The sequence below is a fragment of the Lacerta agilis genome, chromosome 4 (assembly GCF_009819535.1).
Source record: "Lacerta agilis isolate rLacAgi1 chromosome 4, rLacAgi1.pri, whole genome shotgun sequence".
NCBI lineage: Eukaryota > Metazoa > Chordata > Lepidosauria > Squamata > Lacertidae > Lacerta > Lacerta agilis.
In genome coordinates this window covers 62256046-62276461 of record NC_046315.1, presented here as the reverse complement: position 1 = coordinate 62276461, position 20416 = coordinate 62256046, and the positions used below count along the sequence as shown (strand labels likewise).

Here is a 20416-nt window from a genome sequence, read left to right as displayed (position 1 = left end):
TATGCCTGCTTACTGATTTGGAACATAGCCTTCAGTTTCTAGTCAGTATTTTATTCAGTGAATCTATGTATCCTTAGCAGAATGCAGACCAGAATATAAATCATAGGTTAAAAAATGAATGATGCAGCAAGTGATGACTAGTTTTGCTAGCCCACTTGTGCAACAGCTGAATACGTTTGGTTTCTTGCACTTGTGAAAGATGATGTGCAATTGCTTGCATAACAGCTTACATTTCAAGTTTGTTGGTCACATTTTTATAAGCATACATCCACACTATAATAGTGTGTGAGAGAAAGAGAGAAATCAAACCTTAGTTGCATCAGGTTTTTCTATTGTAATACTACTAAAGCTTCTGTTTCTAGCTTTTCCTCAGATTATATGTATAAGTATATGCATATGTGAGGAGATTGCTTAGACTTGATTGCCATGACATGTTTTGGATCCTGAACATAACAGTTTTATTACATGGCTATGTAACATTCTACGTTGAAAATAAAGCCCCAAGCCCTACCCCCACCCCCAAAAAGAAAGAAAATAAAGCCCCAAGCTAAGAGGGCAGTTATACCTTTTCTAAATAAGTGAAGAATGTCTTCCAGTAACTGGTGGTCTGGACAATAAGAAAAGGGGTTTGGAAGAAACTGCATCAGGGAATAGGATCAATAGTCTTTTCTTAAAAGAAAGATTTGTCATACGCAGCTGGAGTAGTGCCACATTGCTAACCTCTAAGAAGCCTCTTTGAAAGGTTTCCACATAATAAGTGCCAATTCAGAGTGGCCATGTTAATTTGTTTTAGCAAAATTCCAAGAGCACTGTGGAATCTTACTTATGTATAAATTCTGGCATGAAATTTTGTGGAGAAAGCCTGCTTCTTCAGCAGCATGACGTGACTGCGAAAGCATTCAACGAAGGCCTAGGGCAGGGGTGGCTAACCTTTTTTGACTTGAGGGCTGCATTTGCTGTTCGCCAACCCTCTGAGAGCTGCATGTTAGTGACCAAAGTGAAAGTGAGCACTGCCAAAATTAGTGTGTCTACAATGAACCCACTGTCACTGGCATGCACTGAATGCACTGCTAGCAGATAAGCATTCAAACATGCCACACATACAGCACATGCTCCAGGGGGAACAGCTGTAGCTCAGTGGTAGAGCATCTATCTTTCATGCAGAAACTCCCTGGCATCTCCAGGTTGGGCTAGTTATGCCCCGTGCCTCAAACCCTGGAGAGCTGCTGCTAGTCAACATAGAAAACACTGAGCTAGATAGAACAGTGGTCTAATTTAGTAGTAGTAGTAGTAGTAGTAGTAGTAGTAGTAGTAGTAATTTATACCCCACCCATGTGGCTGGGTTTCCTCAGCCACTCTGGGCGGCTTCCAACAGAACTTTAAAGGTCAGCACCAACACTTTGAATTGTGCTCGGAAACATACTGAGAGCCAATGTAGGTCTTTCAAGACCGGTGTTATGTGGTCTCGGTGGCCGTTCCCAGTCACCAGTTTAGCTACCGCATTCTGGATTAGTTGTAGTTTCCGGGTCACCTTCAAAGGTAGCCCCACATAGAGCTCATTGCAGTAATCCAAGCGAGAGATAACTAGAGCATGCACCACTCTGGCGAGACAGTCCGTGGGCAGCTAGGGTCTCAGCCTGCGTACCAGATGGAGCTGGTAGACAGCTGCCCTTGATACAGAACTAACCTGCGCCTCCATGGACAGCTTTGAGTCCTAAATTACTCCCAGGCTGCACACCTGGTCCTTCAGAGGCACAGTTACCCCATTCAGGACCAGGGAGTCCTGCACACGTGCCCGCCTCCTGTTCCCAAAAAACACTACTACTGTTGTCAGGATTCAATCTCAATCTATATTCTCTCCCATCCCTTTCTCTCTCACACACAAAAACCCCATAGCATACATTCTCTTTGTCTGTCTTTGTCTCTCACATTCACACACACAAAACTCATCACCACTTCAGGAGAGTCTGTTTCATTGGCAATAGCACTCCAGTTGTGGAACCGTTTATTGCCATTCAGTTGCTGCCTACTTGGACTGCCTGGGTTCTGAATTGGTTGTGCATGTGCATATTGTGCATGTAATGCATGGGGAAACATGGCCATGTTCTTTATAATATTTAACAGATGGATTGGTGATTACAATTTTAATTATATTTCACCTTTTGCCTTTTTTATTTTATTTTTTTGCTTTTTGTAATTTAAATCGTTGTGACCTGCCTCAAGATCACTGGGGTGTTGTTTGGTGGTTTTTGTGTGTGGCGGTTTTTGCTGTTTGTTCTTTTAATCTTTATTTTGTGCTTTATTTTGAAATTGTTCAGTTTGGTTGCAGGTTTTTAATGTTTTATTTATTGCTTATGACAACTTTTTATGTTGTAGTTGTTCTTTTCATGTTGTAAGCTGCCTTGAACGTGGTTTGAACTATGGAAAGGTAGCATACAAAGAAAATTATGTATGTATGTATATGTATGTATGTATGTATGTATGTATGTAATAGGATTAAAGGTGGTATATAAACAGTTTAAACTGTTTTTACTCAGAGAGAATTTTAATTGACTGTGGTAATTAATGGTCTGGCAACCATTGGATAGTTATGATTTCGCTCCCAATTAATGGAGCTGGCTTCCAGTACATTTCCAAGCACAATTCAAAGTGTTGGTGCTGACCTTTAAAGCCCTAAACTGCCTCAGCCCAGTATACCTGAAGGAGTGTCTCCACCCCCATCATTCTACCTGGACACTGAGGTCCAGCTCTGAGGGCCTTCTTGTAGTTCCCTGACTGCGAGATGTGAAGTTACAGGGAACCAGGCAGAGGAATGCCCTCCCATCAGATGTCAAGGAAATAAACAACTATCTGACTTTTAGAAGACATCTGAAGGCAGCCTTGTTTAGGGAAGTTTTTAATGTTTGATGTTTTATTCTGTTTTTAATCTGTTGGGAGCCGCCCAGAGTGGCTGGGGAAACCAAGCCGGATGGGTGGGGTATAAATTATAAACTATAAATTATAAATTATAAATTTTTATTTTTAGATCTCTGTATGCTAAGAACCAGGCTTAATCAGTGAAAGTTGTTCTGAGACTTTTCCAAATGAAAGTCCTCCCTCTTCTTTTGGTGGGCTTCTCCTTAGGGTCCTGAAATTGGATTCTGTCCAAACGCACTTTCTTAGAGCCATCCTAAGGATCCCCCCCTCGGTGGCGGGCGCGGTTATGAGACTTGAGGTCGGCTGGCAAGCTCTACGATATGTGGCCTTGAAGACGAAGCTTTGGCTATGGCTCAAGCTTTGTTTTAAGCCAGTGGGCATTGCCCCCTTGACACTGAGGGATGATTTCCAGTCATCGTGGGAAAGGGAGGTCATAAAAGAGGTTCAGTCCTGTGGATTGTCACACCTCTACCTGGAGTCTATGACATACAATCAAGCTAGAACTGCAATCTCCTGGAGATTGAGCGATATTGCCAGACGAGAGGACATAGCCCAAGTGAAACCAGGGATGTTCCTAGGAGACCAGATATATCAAATGACACCAGCCCCTTATCTGTGGAAATCCACTACGTGGAATACCGCAGACTCCTTATTGCGGCTAGACTAAATGCCCTTGATTCCGCGGTATTGTGCGGAAGGTACAAGGGAGTTCCACACACCCAGAGAACCTGTCGTACTATGGGTGTGGTTGAGTCTACCGAACATATTCTTCTGACTTGTCCTCTCTATGTAGAACTCAGGCAAAACCTTATAGCTCCACTTTTACGTCAATCTAGCTTTCTATCCAGAGAAAGACAGGTTTTATCCTTACTGAACAATGTCACTAGAAATACAGCCTTCCAGGTGGCTAAATTTCTTTGTTTAGCTTCTAAGCACCGTAAGATTTTAATTGATTGTATCTTCATGGGGCTATCTGTTTAGCTCCATTGCATTGAGGGTTATGTTTTCCTTTTTTTCTTCAAAGTTTCTTCAGAGGTTTTTAATTCTGTACAAATGTATTTTTTTTGACTGACGGTCGAATAAAACAATGTTTGTATGTATTTTTATTTTTTTGTTTTTATTTTTTTATTATTATTTTATTATAAAGTGAATTTGCTATTTTAAAGTCATAGTTGCCTTGGTAAAGAGACCCAGCATAACAATACATTATGTGGCATAAAGTGAAATGATAAGATGGAGACACTTTATTGTTATGGATTATTTAAAGGCTTCTTATTTTTCTCACATAATCTGATAATAATTTTTATTAATTTCAATTACAATCCAATAATAGCCTCATTATAGCAATACCAATTTATAATTCAATTATTAATACCAATCATTCAAGTACTGAATTATATAATTTAGATAAGGTGGCCCCCTACGTGCTAGAATTGATGGCTTGATTATTTGCTTCATTTCTGCATTCCAGAATCTTATTAATTTCCATTACATTCCGGTCACAATAACAATCCCTTATGCAACAACTGCATTGCTAAAGGGATGCAGGAAATATTATAACAAAGCTGAATTACATGAGAAGAAGATTTGTACCAGTAATAACCCGAGACATCCATGTTTTCAAGTTACCTAATAAAGTTAAATGTGCTTAAACGTTCGTTGACTCTGGCAGTGTATCAGTACCTTAAGAGGTGTGACTAAGAGGAGAGAACAAAGCTTTCCTGTGGAAGAGGAAACTGTTTGCTTATTCTCCTGTCATACAGAGGGCTGGACAGTGAAGCCAAGTGTGCCATTATTTGCCTAAAGGGAAGGCAAACTGCAGTAGCTGGGAACCCTGGTAGGGAGATCCCATAGGTGGCAAGAGGTTTTCAAACGTAGAGCCCTGAGGTACCCCAGAGACAACTCCCATATGAACACTGAAGGATTCGTCCTAGTTGTCAGTGAAACCTAGGGAGAGTCTCTGTTGGGGAAGTATTGAAGGCGGGGAATAGGATCCTAGCCTAACCTAACTTCTATTCGTGTTGACACATTAAATGATTTTTTTTAAAAAAAAAATCTCACATAATCAGTCATCCACTTGCCATCTTGCCCAAGGGTAAGTTTCTCAGGTTTTTAATCAAAAATAAGGCTCAGCAACACATATTGCCTGATCTGAGCTCTCACTTGTGCTGAAGTCTGGAGAAAGAAATAGCAGGAGTCTTCCCCACTGTTTTTCTCGTGTTCCCATTTCACAGCAACATTTTGCGCATCCCCGAAACTAATTCATGGGTCCCTGCACGGCTACTGAGACTGTGAAAGGCTTAAGCAAGTTGGTAGGCCAGATGTGCCTAAAGATAGCCATCCCCACCCCCACCAAAACTTGCTAGATGTGAGGTGTTATAATTCTTTTGAGCTGTCTGTATTTGTGAAAATTGATTAGTATTTGCTAAAGAAGCACCAGAAAGGCACCTTATTTTAATACTGATGCCTGAGCAGAGATTTTGGAATGTTTCTATCGGAATTGGGAGCTAAAGCATAACGTCTCATCATTAACTGTCAACTGTCACATCAACTGTCATGCATCTACCAACATTCTATTTCTCCTAAAGTTACTGTAACTAATATCACAGAGTAGTGGGGGCAGAAGTGACACAAGGTTTATTTTGGGTGTTAATGAGCCAGTAAATGGTTCCTAGCCATGATGGATTTGTTTTACCTCTACTATTTACCTCCACTGTGCCTCTGAATACCAGCTGCTAAGAGTCCTACAGATGGGGAAAGTGTTGTTTTGCTCAAAGGTTGCTTGTGAGTTTCCTCAGAAGCAAATGTTTGGTCTCTGTGAAAAGTGGACATTGAACTAGATGGGCCCACTGATCCAGCAGGGCTGTTTTTTGTTCATAATAGCTATAGTCTAGACTCCCTTTTGCCAGGTTAATCAGAATAAATTGTGAGCACATAGAATGAAGACATACTCCCAGAGAGACACAATTCTTTTCTTCTGCCATTTTTTGGCATCCTTAACTTTCATTTTCTTGGACCGAGCTCTTATGGTCGAATAGCAAGTTTTGTGGATAATAATTGCTGTCATATATTATAGCCAATAAATTTGTACTTACAAAAATATGCTCCTTTTATATTGTATGTTTAAATAATTTGGCAATTCCATTTTCCTTTAAAAATTAGCTGTGTACATGCTGGGGGGGGGGTGTCCTTGTGCAAAAGAGGTAATGGTTCAGAGCCCAGTTGAGCACCAGTGTTCCAACTCGGCATTTTGTTGCAGGCATTAACTTTCTTTCTTAAAATGTCACCATTATTATAATTTGTCGAAGAAATATTTAAAGTAAATCAAATAAGACAAAACCACAATTTAAAACTTCACAAAGCATAACGCACATGAGGTGGGATTTAACTAAGTCTTACTCAGAGTATGCCTGTTGAAATCAATGGATCTAACTTAGTCATTTTCATAATTTTCAATGGATCAGCTGTCAGTGAAACTTAATTGAATGCCACCCATGAAAATTATTGTTTGTAAGGGTTGTTCCACACATCTGAGGAGTGTCTACTTTGGATTGTGCTCCATTTAGTTAAACAATCTATTCAAACAAATGAGCTAGCTCACATGTGCACAGTGCAAGCCACAGCTACATCTGGATTAAGATGATTTAGTGTAGGTAGGTATTATGTAACAATAGCAAAAACAAAACAAAAGGTTTTTTTAAAGTTGCTTTTCTTAACTAAGTACATTTTAAGGATAAGCTTCACAGCATATTGGAAGCTTTTCCTAGAAATATCCACACATTGATAAAAGCTACTCAAAGGAAGGCAAGAGTTAAGACAGTACTGCATCTTCTGCAGCCCACATGGTTATACAACATGAATATGTTGGTTATAAATGAGTATGGCCATACCTGTTGCTGTAAATATGTGGCTTTTGGCTTCAGGCTTGGAGGACATAAAAAATGCTAGCCCCTGGCAAGAAGAAGGCCACCTCTTCTGCATTTAATAGATATAGTTTAGTCTACATGAGATTCTATATTCAGTTTCCTGTATTGACAGAGTACTTCGGTTATTATGTCACACAGATAAAAGTGGGTCTATAGAGAGGTTAAATTGATTAAAGGCTTAAAATTGTTTTACAGGTTATCAGAAAAATACACTTTTAGTGTAAACCCCTCTGAGTTGTCTCAGGTTTTAAAATTTGTATGGATGATTGTGTTCTGACTGACGGTCGAATAAATTGTTATTGATTGATTGATTGAAAAATACACTTGTTTGTTTCCCTAGATGAAGATTATATAGACTTTTGCCCGAATCTGTGTCAATATTTTTTTGGAAACAAAGCATGCAAGGACTTTTTAAAGCAATTTGCCATGTATGCTTAGATTTTAACCATCCTTGGAGTTTTTTTTTAGTGCCTTCTATAAAGATGAAGAACTAACTGTTTACCCAATTTCTTTTAAATGCAGAACTATGGACTGGAAACTGAAAACCTAAAGACACTTTCTCACAAGCTAAATGCATCTGCCAAAAACCTTCAGAACTTTATCACAGGAAGAAGGAGAAGTGGTCACTATGATGGCAGAACCAGCAGAAAATTACCAAATGATTTCCTTACCTCAGTGGTGGATCTGATTGGAGCAGCAAAAAGTCTCCTGGCTTGGCTAGACAGGTAACTCATTTCAGCACTTTCATGGATGACCATTTAAGTCATGCACATTCACTTACATGTTCATATGCTGTTTGTTAGAACTCTATATTATACAGTAAAGTTATATCTGCAAGTTGAAGTTACCTGCTTTTTTTTTTTTTTTAAATAAAAAGAACTATCACAATATTCGGTCTGGATCTGCAAGTGTGGTAAAAACTATTTGAACACAAGTTTTCTCTCCTGAAAACAAATCTTCAGAATGCAAAGAAAGTATGTTGAAACAACTTCTGCCATATTTGGAATATACTGTATGTCTTCACCCATTAGGAAGGAGCAAAATAATGACAGCTCTTGGTACTTTGTTTCTTATTATTTGTTTCATTGAAACATTTGTATTTTTATTTCACTGCAACATGTGTATCTTATTTTTTAGTTTGAAAATCCACATTCCCCCAAATCAAATAAAAATATTAAAGCTACAAAGATAGGCCATCATGAAAACCCCCAAATGCAAAGGAATGATAGCCTTTTGGGCTAACTGCCTAAAATATGGAACTTCAGCACACAAGACTATAGCTACCTGCTGCATTCCAAGGCACACCTAGATGTTCTTCCAAGGAAGAACTGGCAGTGCAGGTAGGGCTCATATGAAGGGCTAACTAGGTATGAATGCAAATTTGTTACATGCAATTCCATTTTATTTTCATTAGGACCAGAATGCATGGTGAGAGGGGTTAACCCTTTTTTCCCTTGCCATGATCCTGATGAAAATTGGCTCCACAATATACTATTAGCCCAGGAAGAAAAGCTTCATTGGTACCCCTGTTTGTGTTCTGTGGAGTGAAATTCTGAACCACACATCTATGGTAGCTATTAAATGTAAAAACGGGAAAAGAAACAAATATTCAAAGGTGGGTCTTTATATTTATTTGGCTCAGAGTATTAAAGATGTAAATGTCAATATTGCCAGTTTGAATTATCCCCTGAAACCAATAGAGAGCTAAGACAGTGGTATGATTGGGGTTATATGCTCCAAGCACCCAACTCCAGTTATTATCCTGTTTACAGCATGTTACAGAAATGCTATATGGATGTGACCCAGGCATGGATTACTCTGCCTGATCATTCTTCTTTCATTTAAATATGGCCTCAGTATTTAGTGGGGAAGTCTTCAAGGAAAGAGTAGATGAATTTGGAAGTGAATCACGTTCCTGTTTATTGTGTGTGCTTCTGTTTACCGTTAGGCCTACTATTAGAAAGGCCTGCATCTCTGTCTCTCCAGAGATGAACTTCCAAATGAAGTCTCAATCTTCTCTATTGCTTTTCTTGAAGTCTCGGTAACTTTATACTGCATATTAGTGGTACTAATTAATCATTTTGGTTAGTGGTGACCTGCCTTTATCCCATACCTTACAACATTTTGCCTGCTGTAGGGACACACGTGTAACAGAGCATTGCCCAAGTAACAGAACATTGCCCTGCTGTAGGGACACACGTGTAACAGGAGCCCAATAGTTTAGCAGCTACAGTGTTTGGAATTGTAGGCTGTGCACTGCATGGTACCTTACTAATCATGTATGTCAATCTTAAAATACGACAATGCAAGAAACTCACACTAACAACATTTTAACAAGATACCAAAGGGCAAAAATGAAAGTGATTTACCATGGACAGTAAAGTTATCCATCTTGTGTACCTACTATTGTGGAAGAAAGTTGTATTAGAAGCTGTGGTTGCTAACTGTTCTTATATATCCTGTTCTTTCCTCCTCCTCATGTCAAGTAATACTGCTTTCTTTTTGCGTAATTGGCTTCAGTGGTTTCATTTTTGTGTTCATGCTTCCCCCAATCTAAAACCCTAAAGCCTCCAAAGCTAATGTGCTGTGGAGTATGTTAGGAAGGAGCTGAATATTTATAAGGTTATTTTTTTTTACCTGCTTTCTTTAGGACCACTTCACTCTTTCCTGGTCCACCTGTTGAAACAGCCATTTCAGTGCAGTATTTAAATCTGCTCCATTTGGCAGCAGCATTACACCTCGCCCTTCCTTCAACTTACTGGTTTCCTCTGAGATTTCTGTTATTTTTTTCCATCTTTCCATGCTTTTAGTGTTGAATACAAGTGAGGGGAGATGGCAGGAGAATATTTTTACAAATGCTTCATATTTCCATCTGAAACAAATTTAAAGGTTGAGAAGAGAACCATGTAACCTGAAGTATAGGACCAGGAACTTCTCAAAGTAATGTCTTAAAAAAATACCATTGAGATGGAAAGTCTTGAGCAAGCTTAATATACAATTCTTTATAGTTTGGCAGTCATGCATGAAAGAGTTTAAAATAATCTGGCTTAGAATTTCACTCCACATGATTCTTTTTGTAGCTATCCTCTGCTGTGTCATTTTATAGAAAAGTACTCATGAGAGCCCCAGAACCAAACACTGTTTACTTGATTGTCTGAGATAAATCTCCCCCCCCCGTTTTCTCTTATTCTAGTAGAGCATGCTAAAAAGCTCAAAAGGCAAACAACTGTGTTAGTTTATAATATAGATAATGGTGGAGACTAAACTGCTTTGAAAGGAAGTTACAAGTCAGAATGGGGTAGAATTGTTGTTAGTGGTGTAGAAAAATCCGGAAGGAGACATAACTGACGATGGTTGGGGAGTGGGGGAAGAAATGTAGGATAATGGAATGGGGCATCACAGAGGTGGGCATAGCTACCGTAACTGATTGCAACAGTGAAGAGGAACGTTGGGTGGTGCATTAGTATGCAGCAGGTTCCAGTTATAGGTGTAGAATGCACTTGGGCTGGGAAACCTAAAGGAAAATCTCTACTCAGTCACAAAGTTTGCTAGGTGGCCTTGAGAAGTTAGTGTCTGCAAACTTAATCAAAAGGGGTACTACTACAGAGGGGGAGGGATAGGGTTATCACACGTACACATCTGATTTTTATATGGGTAGTAAAAGTAAAAAATAACAAATGAGTCCCTCAGATTCAAGGATCATAAGCAGAAAGATTCACACTTAGTAGAAGTTGTCTAATTAAAATTTCCAGTGTCCCTTTATAGTAAGAAAAAAAAGCATTTCTTTCATTTAAGGTCAAGCATAGTGCTGTATTTCATAGTGCAGCCTAATCAGTTCAATAAATGGTGCAACATTCCTGCCTTGGGATGTAAATAATGTTGTATTAGAGTAGCAAAGAATGGCATGACTGGAATTTGCATCTACACAAATAATTATATACAACATTTATATAAATTTATGTTGTCTTTTGTTCTCTTTGGGGACCAATGTGTTTCTTCTTTTCTGGTTATTAACCACCTTTGCCTAGTGGTTGGAGGGTATGGTTAACTTTCTCCCTTCAAATTTAGTTCCAGCTTCAGGTGGTAGAAGATATTTTTTTCTCTTTCAATGTTCTCCAAAATACATAAATATTGTAGATAGCCATTTTTATCCATTTGGAGAACTCCAAAAGCCATAGGATGATAATACCCTTATTAAGTCCTGACAATTCAAAATGTCATAGAACTCTATGAATATAAAACACTTCAAAGGAATAAGTTTCAGCAATGGCTACATGTAATGATCTTGAACTGTAACTGCTTGCAAAGCAGTGTATTATAGGCATAGAGAAGCTTGGCCCTCCAGATGTTTTGGGACTACAACTCCCATCATCCCTAGCTAACAGGACCAGTGGTCAGGGATGATTGGAGTTGTAGTCTCAAAACATCTGGCGGGCTGAGTTTGCCTATGCCTGGTGTATTATATATAACTGTAGCATATTTATTTTTCATAAATGCTATTGTTGAAGTCGTCTGTGTATACTTAGTACTTAAAGAGAAACCATGATTTCATTTTATTAAACTTTTTCATTTTTTCAGATCACCTTTTGCTGCTGTGACAGATTATTCTGTAACAAGGAACAATGTCATACAGCTCTGTCTTGAATTAACAACTATTGTACAGCAGGTATGAGGTCACCTTCATATCTTGTTTAATTTTATTTTAAAAGAAGCATTCTGTGTAATGATTGTAAACAGAGGTTTCTTCTATAGTCAAACCATTTTTATTTGCTTTATGACTAAGATATCTACATTGCCAATTACCTGCCTGGTAATTTTATAATACTTCATTTTATGTTCATTTCCTTGTAGGGAGAGGAGAGGAAGAATGTGTCAGGAAATTTTGTATTCTTTGGAATTCTTACTTAATGTTAAGCAATTCATTTCCAGTATCTTAGAGATGTTTCATTCACCACCTTGTGAGAAATTCTTTAGAAGGCAGGATATACATTTATTAAATAAAAATCTAATCCCCTTGCCCAATGTATTAGAGGAAAGTATCCTGTTTTTATGGCTGTTCACCTATAACACTATAACAAGACAATTTATTAATATGCACATTTGACTTTTCTGGAGTGGAAGGAATTAATATTCACTGTTGATCTATTTATTAAAGACTATAAAGAAGGAACAATATCACCAGGCAGTTTAACACTAACATATGAACATATTAGTTTAAAAGTGAGTGGGACCAAAGTGGAGAAAAATCAGCCATAATGATCATAGCTGTCTTCCATCTGTATTTTATTATACTTTAGTCAATGTCTCATTTTTACTCATGCCCCTTTGGCATGTTTAAAAGATTGCTTCTGCACATGTAAAGTTGGCCCCTACTTATTTGAGATAAGTTACCTACAAGTAATGTTGATTTAATTGAACATGCATTTATTATAATACAAACAGCCTATATTTTATTGTGTTTCTGTGGCTGGATACAGGGTGAGATTCAGTTAGTGCAAGCAGTGCTTTATTATGCAGCTAGCCTTCTTGTTCATCCCCCTGCTGCAGCCCCCTGCACACTCCTGCACACAATCTGCTCTGGAAGGTTGGGGTATATCTTGGAGCAGATTTTTGGGGCATGCCAGGGATGGGAGAAGGGAACTAGAAGTCCCATTGTGCAGGTAGATTTCCATTACATAGGATAATACCAATAATTTTCTTGTAAATTTTGTGTATTTTTCATTATACAATTTAAATTAAATACCCATGTTTTATTGTTTACATTTAGAAGTTTGTGATGCTAATTGGGGACTATCATACTTCATCAAAATTTGTAGTTAATATTGAAGGTATCACATACCTGTTTTTAGTTCATAGCATTTGAGATTTATGACAGAATTTATCTGAAGGACTACTTTTGGAAGATCACTTTGCATGGAGATTATATAAAATTAAATAATGGCAGGGATTATGCAATTGTTCTTACATTCATTCTTATGTTTGAAGGCATGTATAAAATGTATTGGGTTTGCTGCATGGATTTCTTGGTTTAATTACCAGTATTACTTGTTCACTGTGCTTGAGAAATATGGTGGTTTAGGGCTTCTTGGACATATTTACTTTATAGTTGCATTTTGACAAAATGTATTCAGGTTTTAGAGCTGCCTTACTTATTTCAATTATAGTCCTATATAAATCAGTTCAATAAATTATTGTTACTTAAATACATTTTATAAGTCTTTCCCTACAATTCATATGATACATATATATAGAAGTCGTTTTGGCAAGTTAATAATAATAATAATAATAATAATAATAATATCCACACATGAAAGTTCCTACTGATGTCTGCACATAATTTCTTCAACACATTTTATATAATTCCCTTAACAGAAATCTTTATGTGAATAATTATATACAGTGGATTGTGTGTTCTTGAAGCCACCTACTGAACTATGCGCTTTTCTATGTAAAAGTTTCAGTGAAACATCAAACATTCAATTCAGGCTGTTACTTAATATGGGTACTTAGGAAAGCATGGATTGTCTCTTCTTGACGTGTTCACCTGATAAAATAGTGCTGCAGCTTCCTAACATACCTTAAGAAGGTTGCAGGGAGGAAGGGAGAGAGAGAGATTTCTAGAGATTTCTGTTGTTTTTTCTTTACATCCAAATGCTTCCAAGGCTTCCTTTTGGAATCTAATCATGAAGCCCATGTTGATTCCACACTCTTACAGATAGGTGTTGAAAGCCTCATCTACTTTTTGTTGATTAGGGGTTTAAGAACAGCAGAGTAGTAAAATGTTATTTTTATTCATCTTGCTCCCACAAGCCCCTTGCTTATACAGCTTCAGGTGGAGGAAAAGGGCTTTGTGTTTTTTGTTTCTATATATATATTTGAAAAGCAGCATGTACAAAAATCTGATTGGGTTCCACATTGCTATAAGCATTGTGTATAGAACTGCTTGTCCTAAGTCTCTCCCTGGCAACAAGAGCCTTTTCAAAAGTTATATAATAAATTATGTGTACAGTCAAGGTCTTTTCATAACTTAAAAGCTTAATTTTTTAAAATTCCATTTGTAGAAAAGAGAGAGGCTTCCAGTGGCTTTTCCTGTGGTTTAAAGATCACATTTATTTGTCTTAGTGCTTATTAGTGCCTTCTCATACTTCAGCGGGGAAAGAATATTGCCCTGGGAGACAGCTGTGTGGGCATCTTCACCTACTTGCTAGACATTTCAGCTGACATTTATGTAGATAATGCAATAGGCTTCCATCTTTAAGTTTAGTGTAGGTGTGAGTGCCTTCAGTTATTTTCTGCATATTCACCTCATTTCATTAGGAGAAAGATACCGTATATACTTGTGTATAAGTCGACTTTTTCAGCACATTTTTTATGCTGAAAAAGCCCCCCTCGGCTTATACTGAAGTGAGGGTCCCCAGCAGAGGCTGTCGGCAGTGAAGGAGGAGGAATGAGCAGCCTGAAAGCAGCCCTTTCGGGCTGCTTCTTCCCCCTCCAATGCCTTTGCCACTGTCAGCGATGGAGGAACGAGCAGCCCGAAAGCAGCCCTTTCGGGCTGCTCATTCTTCCTCTGCCGCTGCCGCCACCAGCCTCTGCCTCTCGGCAGCACCCTAGGTAGGCTTATACTTTAGTCAATAAGTTTCCCCAGTTTTTTGTGGTAAAATTAGGTTCCTCGGCTTATATTCGGGTCGGCTTATACTCAAGTATATACGGGTATATGAAAATCACTGTAATGCATTTCTGTACAGTTTCTCACAAGTTTGTTGCATTTCAAATATTATGGTGGTAGTAGAATTCACATGAGACAAGCAAGAAACAAGGAGTGAGAAAGTAAGTAGGTAGGTTCTGGAATAACTAGATAGGTAGGATAATAATAATTTATATTTATATGCCGCCAGCCATTCTGGTTAACTTCTAACAAATTAAAACGTCAAACACAGGAAAACATAAAACATTAAAACCTTCCCTATACAGGGCTGCCTTCAGATGTATTCTAAAAGTCATATAGTTGTTTATTTCCTTGACATATTACAGGCGGGCATTCCACAGGGTTGGCGTGACTACTGAGAAGGCCCTCTGTCTGCATTCCTGTAACCTCAATTCTCTCAGTGAGGAAGCTGCCACACTTAAAGCTGGATCTCAGTGTCCAGGTTGAACGATGGGAGTGGAGACGCTCCTTCGGGTATACAGGGCCAAAACCATGTAGGGCTTTAAAGATCAGCACCAACGCTTTGAATTGAGCTCAGAAGCACACTTGGGAGCCAATGTAGATCTTTTAGGTCCTGGCAGCCACTCCCAGTCACCCGTCTGGCAGCCACATTCTGGATTAGTTGTAGTTTCCAAGTCACCTTCAAAGAAAGTCCCACATAGAGTGCATTGCTGTAGTCCAAGTGGAAGATAACCAGAGCATGTACCACTATGGCAAGACAGGGTGCAGGCTGGCATACCAGATGAAGCTGGATAGATTTAGTTGTTTGGAAGGTTTGGATAGCTAAATGGAATTGATGCACTGGTGGAGGAAGAGGGGTACAGGGGGAGCGCACCGCCCCTGCAGCGCGATCCCAGTGGGGTACCATTGTGGCTGCCTCCCCTGCCCGCGCTGGGCGCCACGCCTCCACAGGCAGCGTGCCTTGCCCCCAGGACACGCCATGCCCCTGGGACACACGCCAGCCCCACCCCTGCCTGCTCTGCGCCCCCGGTGCCGGACCATGAAGCTCCAGCACTGATGTGATGTAGATATATATTTGCAAGACATAGAAGGAGACTCAGCCATATGATAAAATATGAACAGTGGGGTATACTGTGATTTTGCTTTGAGCCATTATTTAATGGAAATTGACTTCCTGGTGCAGATCTTTGCATGCTATCCCCAAAACCATACAGCAGGGGTTTTCAAACTGGTAATCTGTGGTATGTCTTTAAAAGTACAATAAAAAAATCATATAACATGTAGCACAGCTCATGGCAGTTGCTACAACAGAGAGAATAATCATTAGCCCTATGAATATGGTCATATTATTCCAGTGCCTTCTTAGTGACTCAAGCTTTGTGGAACTGAAGACATGTGCCACTTTTGCCTTAGTGGATGATAAATTATGCTCTAGCTGAATATTTTGAGGAAACAATGCAGTAGTAACTTGCTGTTTGCAAACATAATCTATATTTGTCCTGATTGGTGAAAAGGGATCTAGTGGACTGAGTGTGGGTGCTTTAGATGTATGTACAGTTGTGCATGGCTGCTGCTGTTGTAAGTAGAGCATGCTGTCATAAATTTAGAAAAACAATACAGCAATTTTACCTGGTGGCTGCATGAAATGTTGGATATGCCAATATTTTCTTATTTTTTCCATTTTCCTTTACAGTGAGGGTTATTTTAATTGTAAACCTTAAAAATATGGAGAATTTACATTTTCTAGTTATATGCGTATATGGATTTATGTTGCAAGACAGCTCTTAACGTTTAAGATTGTGAACTTGTTTGTTCACATTTCTAGGGCTTACATATTTTTGTTTCTATTGAATTAAAATAAACAATATGATTAAATATGCTTATTTATTTTTGGCACTGAGAAATGTATTTAAGTGTGTGTTTATATGTGTACGCATGCTTGCATTAGTTATTTCATTCATTATTATTATTATTAAAACTATACTATATTGATTTTCAGGTATAACAACTAAGGAGACAACAATAACATTAGTACCAACAACTCATCCTGCTCCCCAAAGTAGAGACAGTGTTAAAGAATAGGGTTTTTTATTTTCATTGTATGTTCCAACTTAACTGTACAACCATAATGCATAGAAAGATTACCTTTAAAAGATAAGAATAAGAACAAGGCTTGGATTCTTAAAACAGCCAGAGACAGCAAAACCTATTGAGCTCATTGTTGAAATAGACCACAATCCTGTACACACTTGGGAGTAAGGTGCATAGGATTGTGCTGTTAATTGGTAATGCTATCAATACTTTTTTCCCTAGAAAAATAGGTGCCGGTACTCACCATGAAGTTGTAACAGTAAGTGCCACACTTTTTAACAGTAACAAAAAGAGATGCCAGTACTATGTATCATTGAGTACCCCCTTTTAAAAAAAAAGGTACTGGCTATCAGCAATAATGTGAAAAACTGTTTAGAAATAGGAGAAAGTTACATTCAACTTGACAGCTATTTGCATTTTTTAAACAAGACTTTAATAAAAATGATTTGTAGAAATGTGAGTCCTTAATCTTCATGCTGTAACATTTCCCACTGATTTTAAAGTAGCATAGATTATCTTTGAGATTCATCATAAAACACAAACTTTGACATGTGGTGAATATTGTGGATTATGGAGGCCAGAGTAAAACCGGGGAGGGGGAGAGTAACTTATTAAATTATCAGTGAAAGAGGTCAGTGTGCACAGAAAGATTTCCTTTGGCAAGTAACACATTGAATACATATTTATTAAAAGAATATCAGTAAAATTTATTGGAAATGGTAGATGGGTCACTGGGAGAAAAAAAGTATAATTCTACTAAAAAATCCTACTAAATACCTGGGGATGCGGGTGGCGCTGTGGGTTAAACCACAGAGCCTAGGACTTGCTGATCAGAAGGTCGGCGGTTTGAATCCCCACGACAGGGTGAGCTCCCGTTGCTCAGTCCCTGCTCCTGCCAACCTAGCAGTTCGAAAGCATGTCAAAGTGCAAGTAGATAAATAGGTACCACTCCGGCTGGAAGGTAAACAGTGTTTTCGTGCGCTGCTCTGGTTTGCTAGAAGTGGCTTAGTCATGCTGGCCACATGACCCGGAGGTTGTATGCTGCCTCCCTTGGCCAATAAAGCAAGATACCGTATTTTTCGCTCCATAAGACGCACTTTTTTCCTCCTAAAAAGTAAGGGGAAATACCTGTGCGTCTTATGGAGCGAATGGTGGTCCCTGGAGCTGAATTGCCCAGGGGCCAAAAGCAGATTGTGCTTTTTATTTTACAAAGAGAAAAGGGAGTGTTGAAAGGACCCCGCTCAGCAGCTGATCAGCAAGAGATCGGGAGAGAGATAAGAGTCCCGGCTCCCTTTCAGCCCCGCCCTCCTTTGTTGAATGTGCTGCAGAGGGAGGTTGTTTGTTTCCCCAGGACATGTGACTGGCTGATTAGATTATCTGTCTACAAACAGTAGAAATGGCTCCCTTTCCTTAAGATTTTTTCAGAAATGTGAGTTAAACCCCATAAAAATGGGGCTTTTCCTCTTTGCTTTTCCCCCTTTGCAAAAGGAGCTTTGCTTTCCCCCCTTTGCAAAAAAAGCTGCAAAACCTTTAGCTGATCCAAAAAAACAAACACCCAGGGCTTTTCCCTTTGCAAAAAAGCTGCAAAACCTTTAGCTGATCCTCAAAAAAAAAAAAACCAAAAACAAAACAAAACAGGGCTTTCCCTTTTGCAAAAAAAGCTGCAAAACCTTTATCTGATCCTAAAAAAAAACCCAGGGCTTTTCCCTTTTGCAAAACAGCTGCAAAACCTTTAGCTGATCTTTAAAAAAAAGGCCTTTTGCCTTTGCAAAAACAGCTGCAAAACTTTTAGCTGATCCTAAAAAAACAACAACAAAACCAGGGCTTTTAGAGGAAGAAAACCAGAAAAATATTTTTTTTTCTTGTTTCCTCCTCTAAAAATGAGGTGCGCCCTATGGTCCGGTGCGTCCTATGGAGCGAAAAATACGGTAAGTGCCACAACCCCAGAGTCATCCGCGACTAGACCTAATGGTCAGGGGTCCCTTTACCTTTACCTTTACTAAATATCTATTTGTTGCAAAGAGAATTAAGAAATGAGGAATATGCTAGGGAAAATATCTAGGGTCTTACAAAATATGTAAAAAATATACAGTTTCAAATATTAAGATCATTAATAAGTAGTTTTAATTGGGAGATGCATTGCTTGGCTACTGCAAGGGGGAATGAGGGGGAAGGAGCACCAGTGCTTGTAATATTATTAATATATTGCCTTCAAGGTACAGAGTGAAAGAAGCAAAGATGTCCTGAAAAACTCTTGATTTGTTTTTGGGAAAGTTGCTGCTTTACTTAGTGAGTGGTTAGAGATGATAATGGGTTAGATTAGAGGTAGTAAATGGAAGCTTAACTCAAACAAGACAAAAGTGTTCTTGGTTAGGGGGGAAATGAACTAGGAATAGGGATTAACCCTGTTTTGGATAGGGTAGTACTCCCCTTGAACACTCAGTTTAGGAATACTGCTACATTCAATTTTGCTTCTAGATGCTCAGTAGAGGTCATGGTCAGGGGTGCTTTTGTCCAGTTTACGCTGGTGGACATAGTGGCACATCCCTTAATTACACCAAATATTACTGCAGTATGCTCTGTGTGGGGCTGCCTTTGAAGTGTCTCTGGAAATTTCAGTTGGTCTACAAAGCACCAGGAAAGGTTTTGGTGAACACTCACAATTGGGTGCAGATAATACTTACTTTTACAACAGCTGCATGTTCAGATACCATTTAAGATGCTGGTTATTACCTTTAATGCTCTAAATATTCTAGGTGCAGGATTTCATGCAAGATTTCACGCAAGGTGGTTTTGCGTGGACAGGTGGAGCCCCCCAACCCCGGGCGACTCCTGAGTGGAATAACGACTCAAGACAACATGCTATGGGATTAAAATTGGCCACAACTTTATTAAAGTTTCAGATGTAGAGAGACCTTGGCTTAGGCATTGGGTGTTTATCCCTCCCAGTCCCCGGCCAGGGATCTGGGGAACATCAGGATTATCCAGAGTGTGTGGGGATTGGGCTGGCTCTGCAGAACAGAGAGCCCGCCCCCCGTTTCGCCGCCATCACAGGGGAGAGCAATGACATCCAATTGGCGTATGGCCAATGCCTCCCCTGAAAACAACCCCTTTAACGGGGAACCCTGGGATCGCCGCCACAGGGGGGGGAGCATGGGTCACCCCTTCACGCCCCCCCCCCCATTAAGGGAAGATAGATTACAGGATTCTGTCCAATGCCTGAAACCACCAAATTTGTGACGTTTTGCTGCGGGGAAGGCAAAACCTGCCAATGCAGGAAAATTCCTTTCTGGCCCTTCAACAGCAACCATGATGTAGCAGCACCTGCATACCTGTGGAGAAGAGGTTAACCTGCAAAGGAAGGCTTAACTGAGGGAGGGCAGGGTGGGAGAAGCTCTGGAGCCAACTGACTATTCCCAGGTAAGAGCCACCCTATATTGTGTGGATATGGTGGTCCCTCCCCCTACCTGGCCAGGTCCCCTGGCAACGCCTCCCCAGATGGGATTGGGTAACTGCTTGAGGTAGGCAAAGACCTCCAGATATCCAGCCTGGGGAGGGCGAAGCCAGGCTATATGGCTGGGAACTGCATAGGATCCGGGGGCTGCGCCCAACCATGCAAAAGGCGCCCCCCCATTTGATGTGGTGAGCGGTCATTCCAGTGATGGAACATTGGAATGTCCAATGGTACATTGGAGATATATGCTGTGTGACTGCCTGGCCCTGAATTCTGGTCCGCCTAATTGTTTTTAAGATATGCTATATTTTTCAAGCATTACTGTCATTTGTAGGTCTCTTGCATTTTTTCGCAACAGAGATA

The 20416-nt window shown here is 39.5% G+C and overlaps 1 protein-coding gene across 7 annotated transcripts in view; it reads left to right on the top strand.

Moving 5' to 3' along the window:
* The window catches only part of CNKSR2 (connector enhancer of kinase suppressor of Ras 2), a 139404-nt gene that overhangs the window by 16011 nt on the left and 102977 nt on the right, over nucleotides 1–20416 (top strand). For all 7 annotated transcript variants that reach the window (XR_004426480.1, XM_033147263.1, XM_033147266.1 and 4 more), the window contains exons 3-4: nucleotides 7365–7567; nucleotides 11421–11508. Coding sequence is in view for 6 of the 7 variants with exons in the window: in XM_033147263.1 (XP_033003154.1) it covers nucleotides 7365–7567; nucleotides 11421–11508 (291 nt within the window). In the remaining variant the exon portion in view is untranslated. The remainder of the gene's footprint in view (nucleotides 1–7364; nucleotides 7568–11420; nucleotides 11509–20416) is intronic.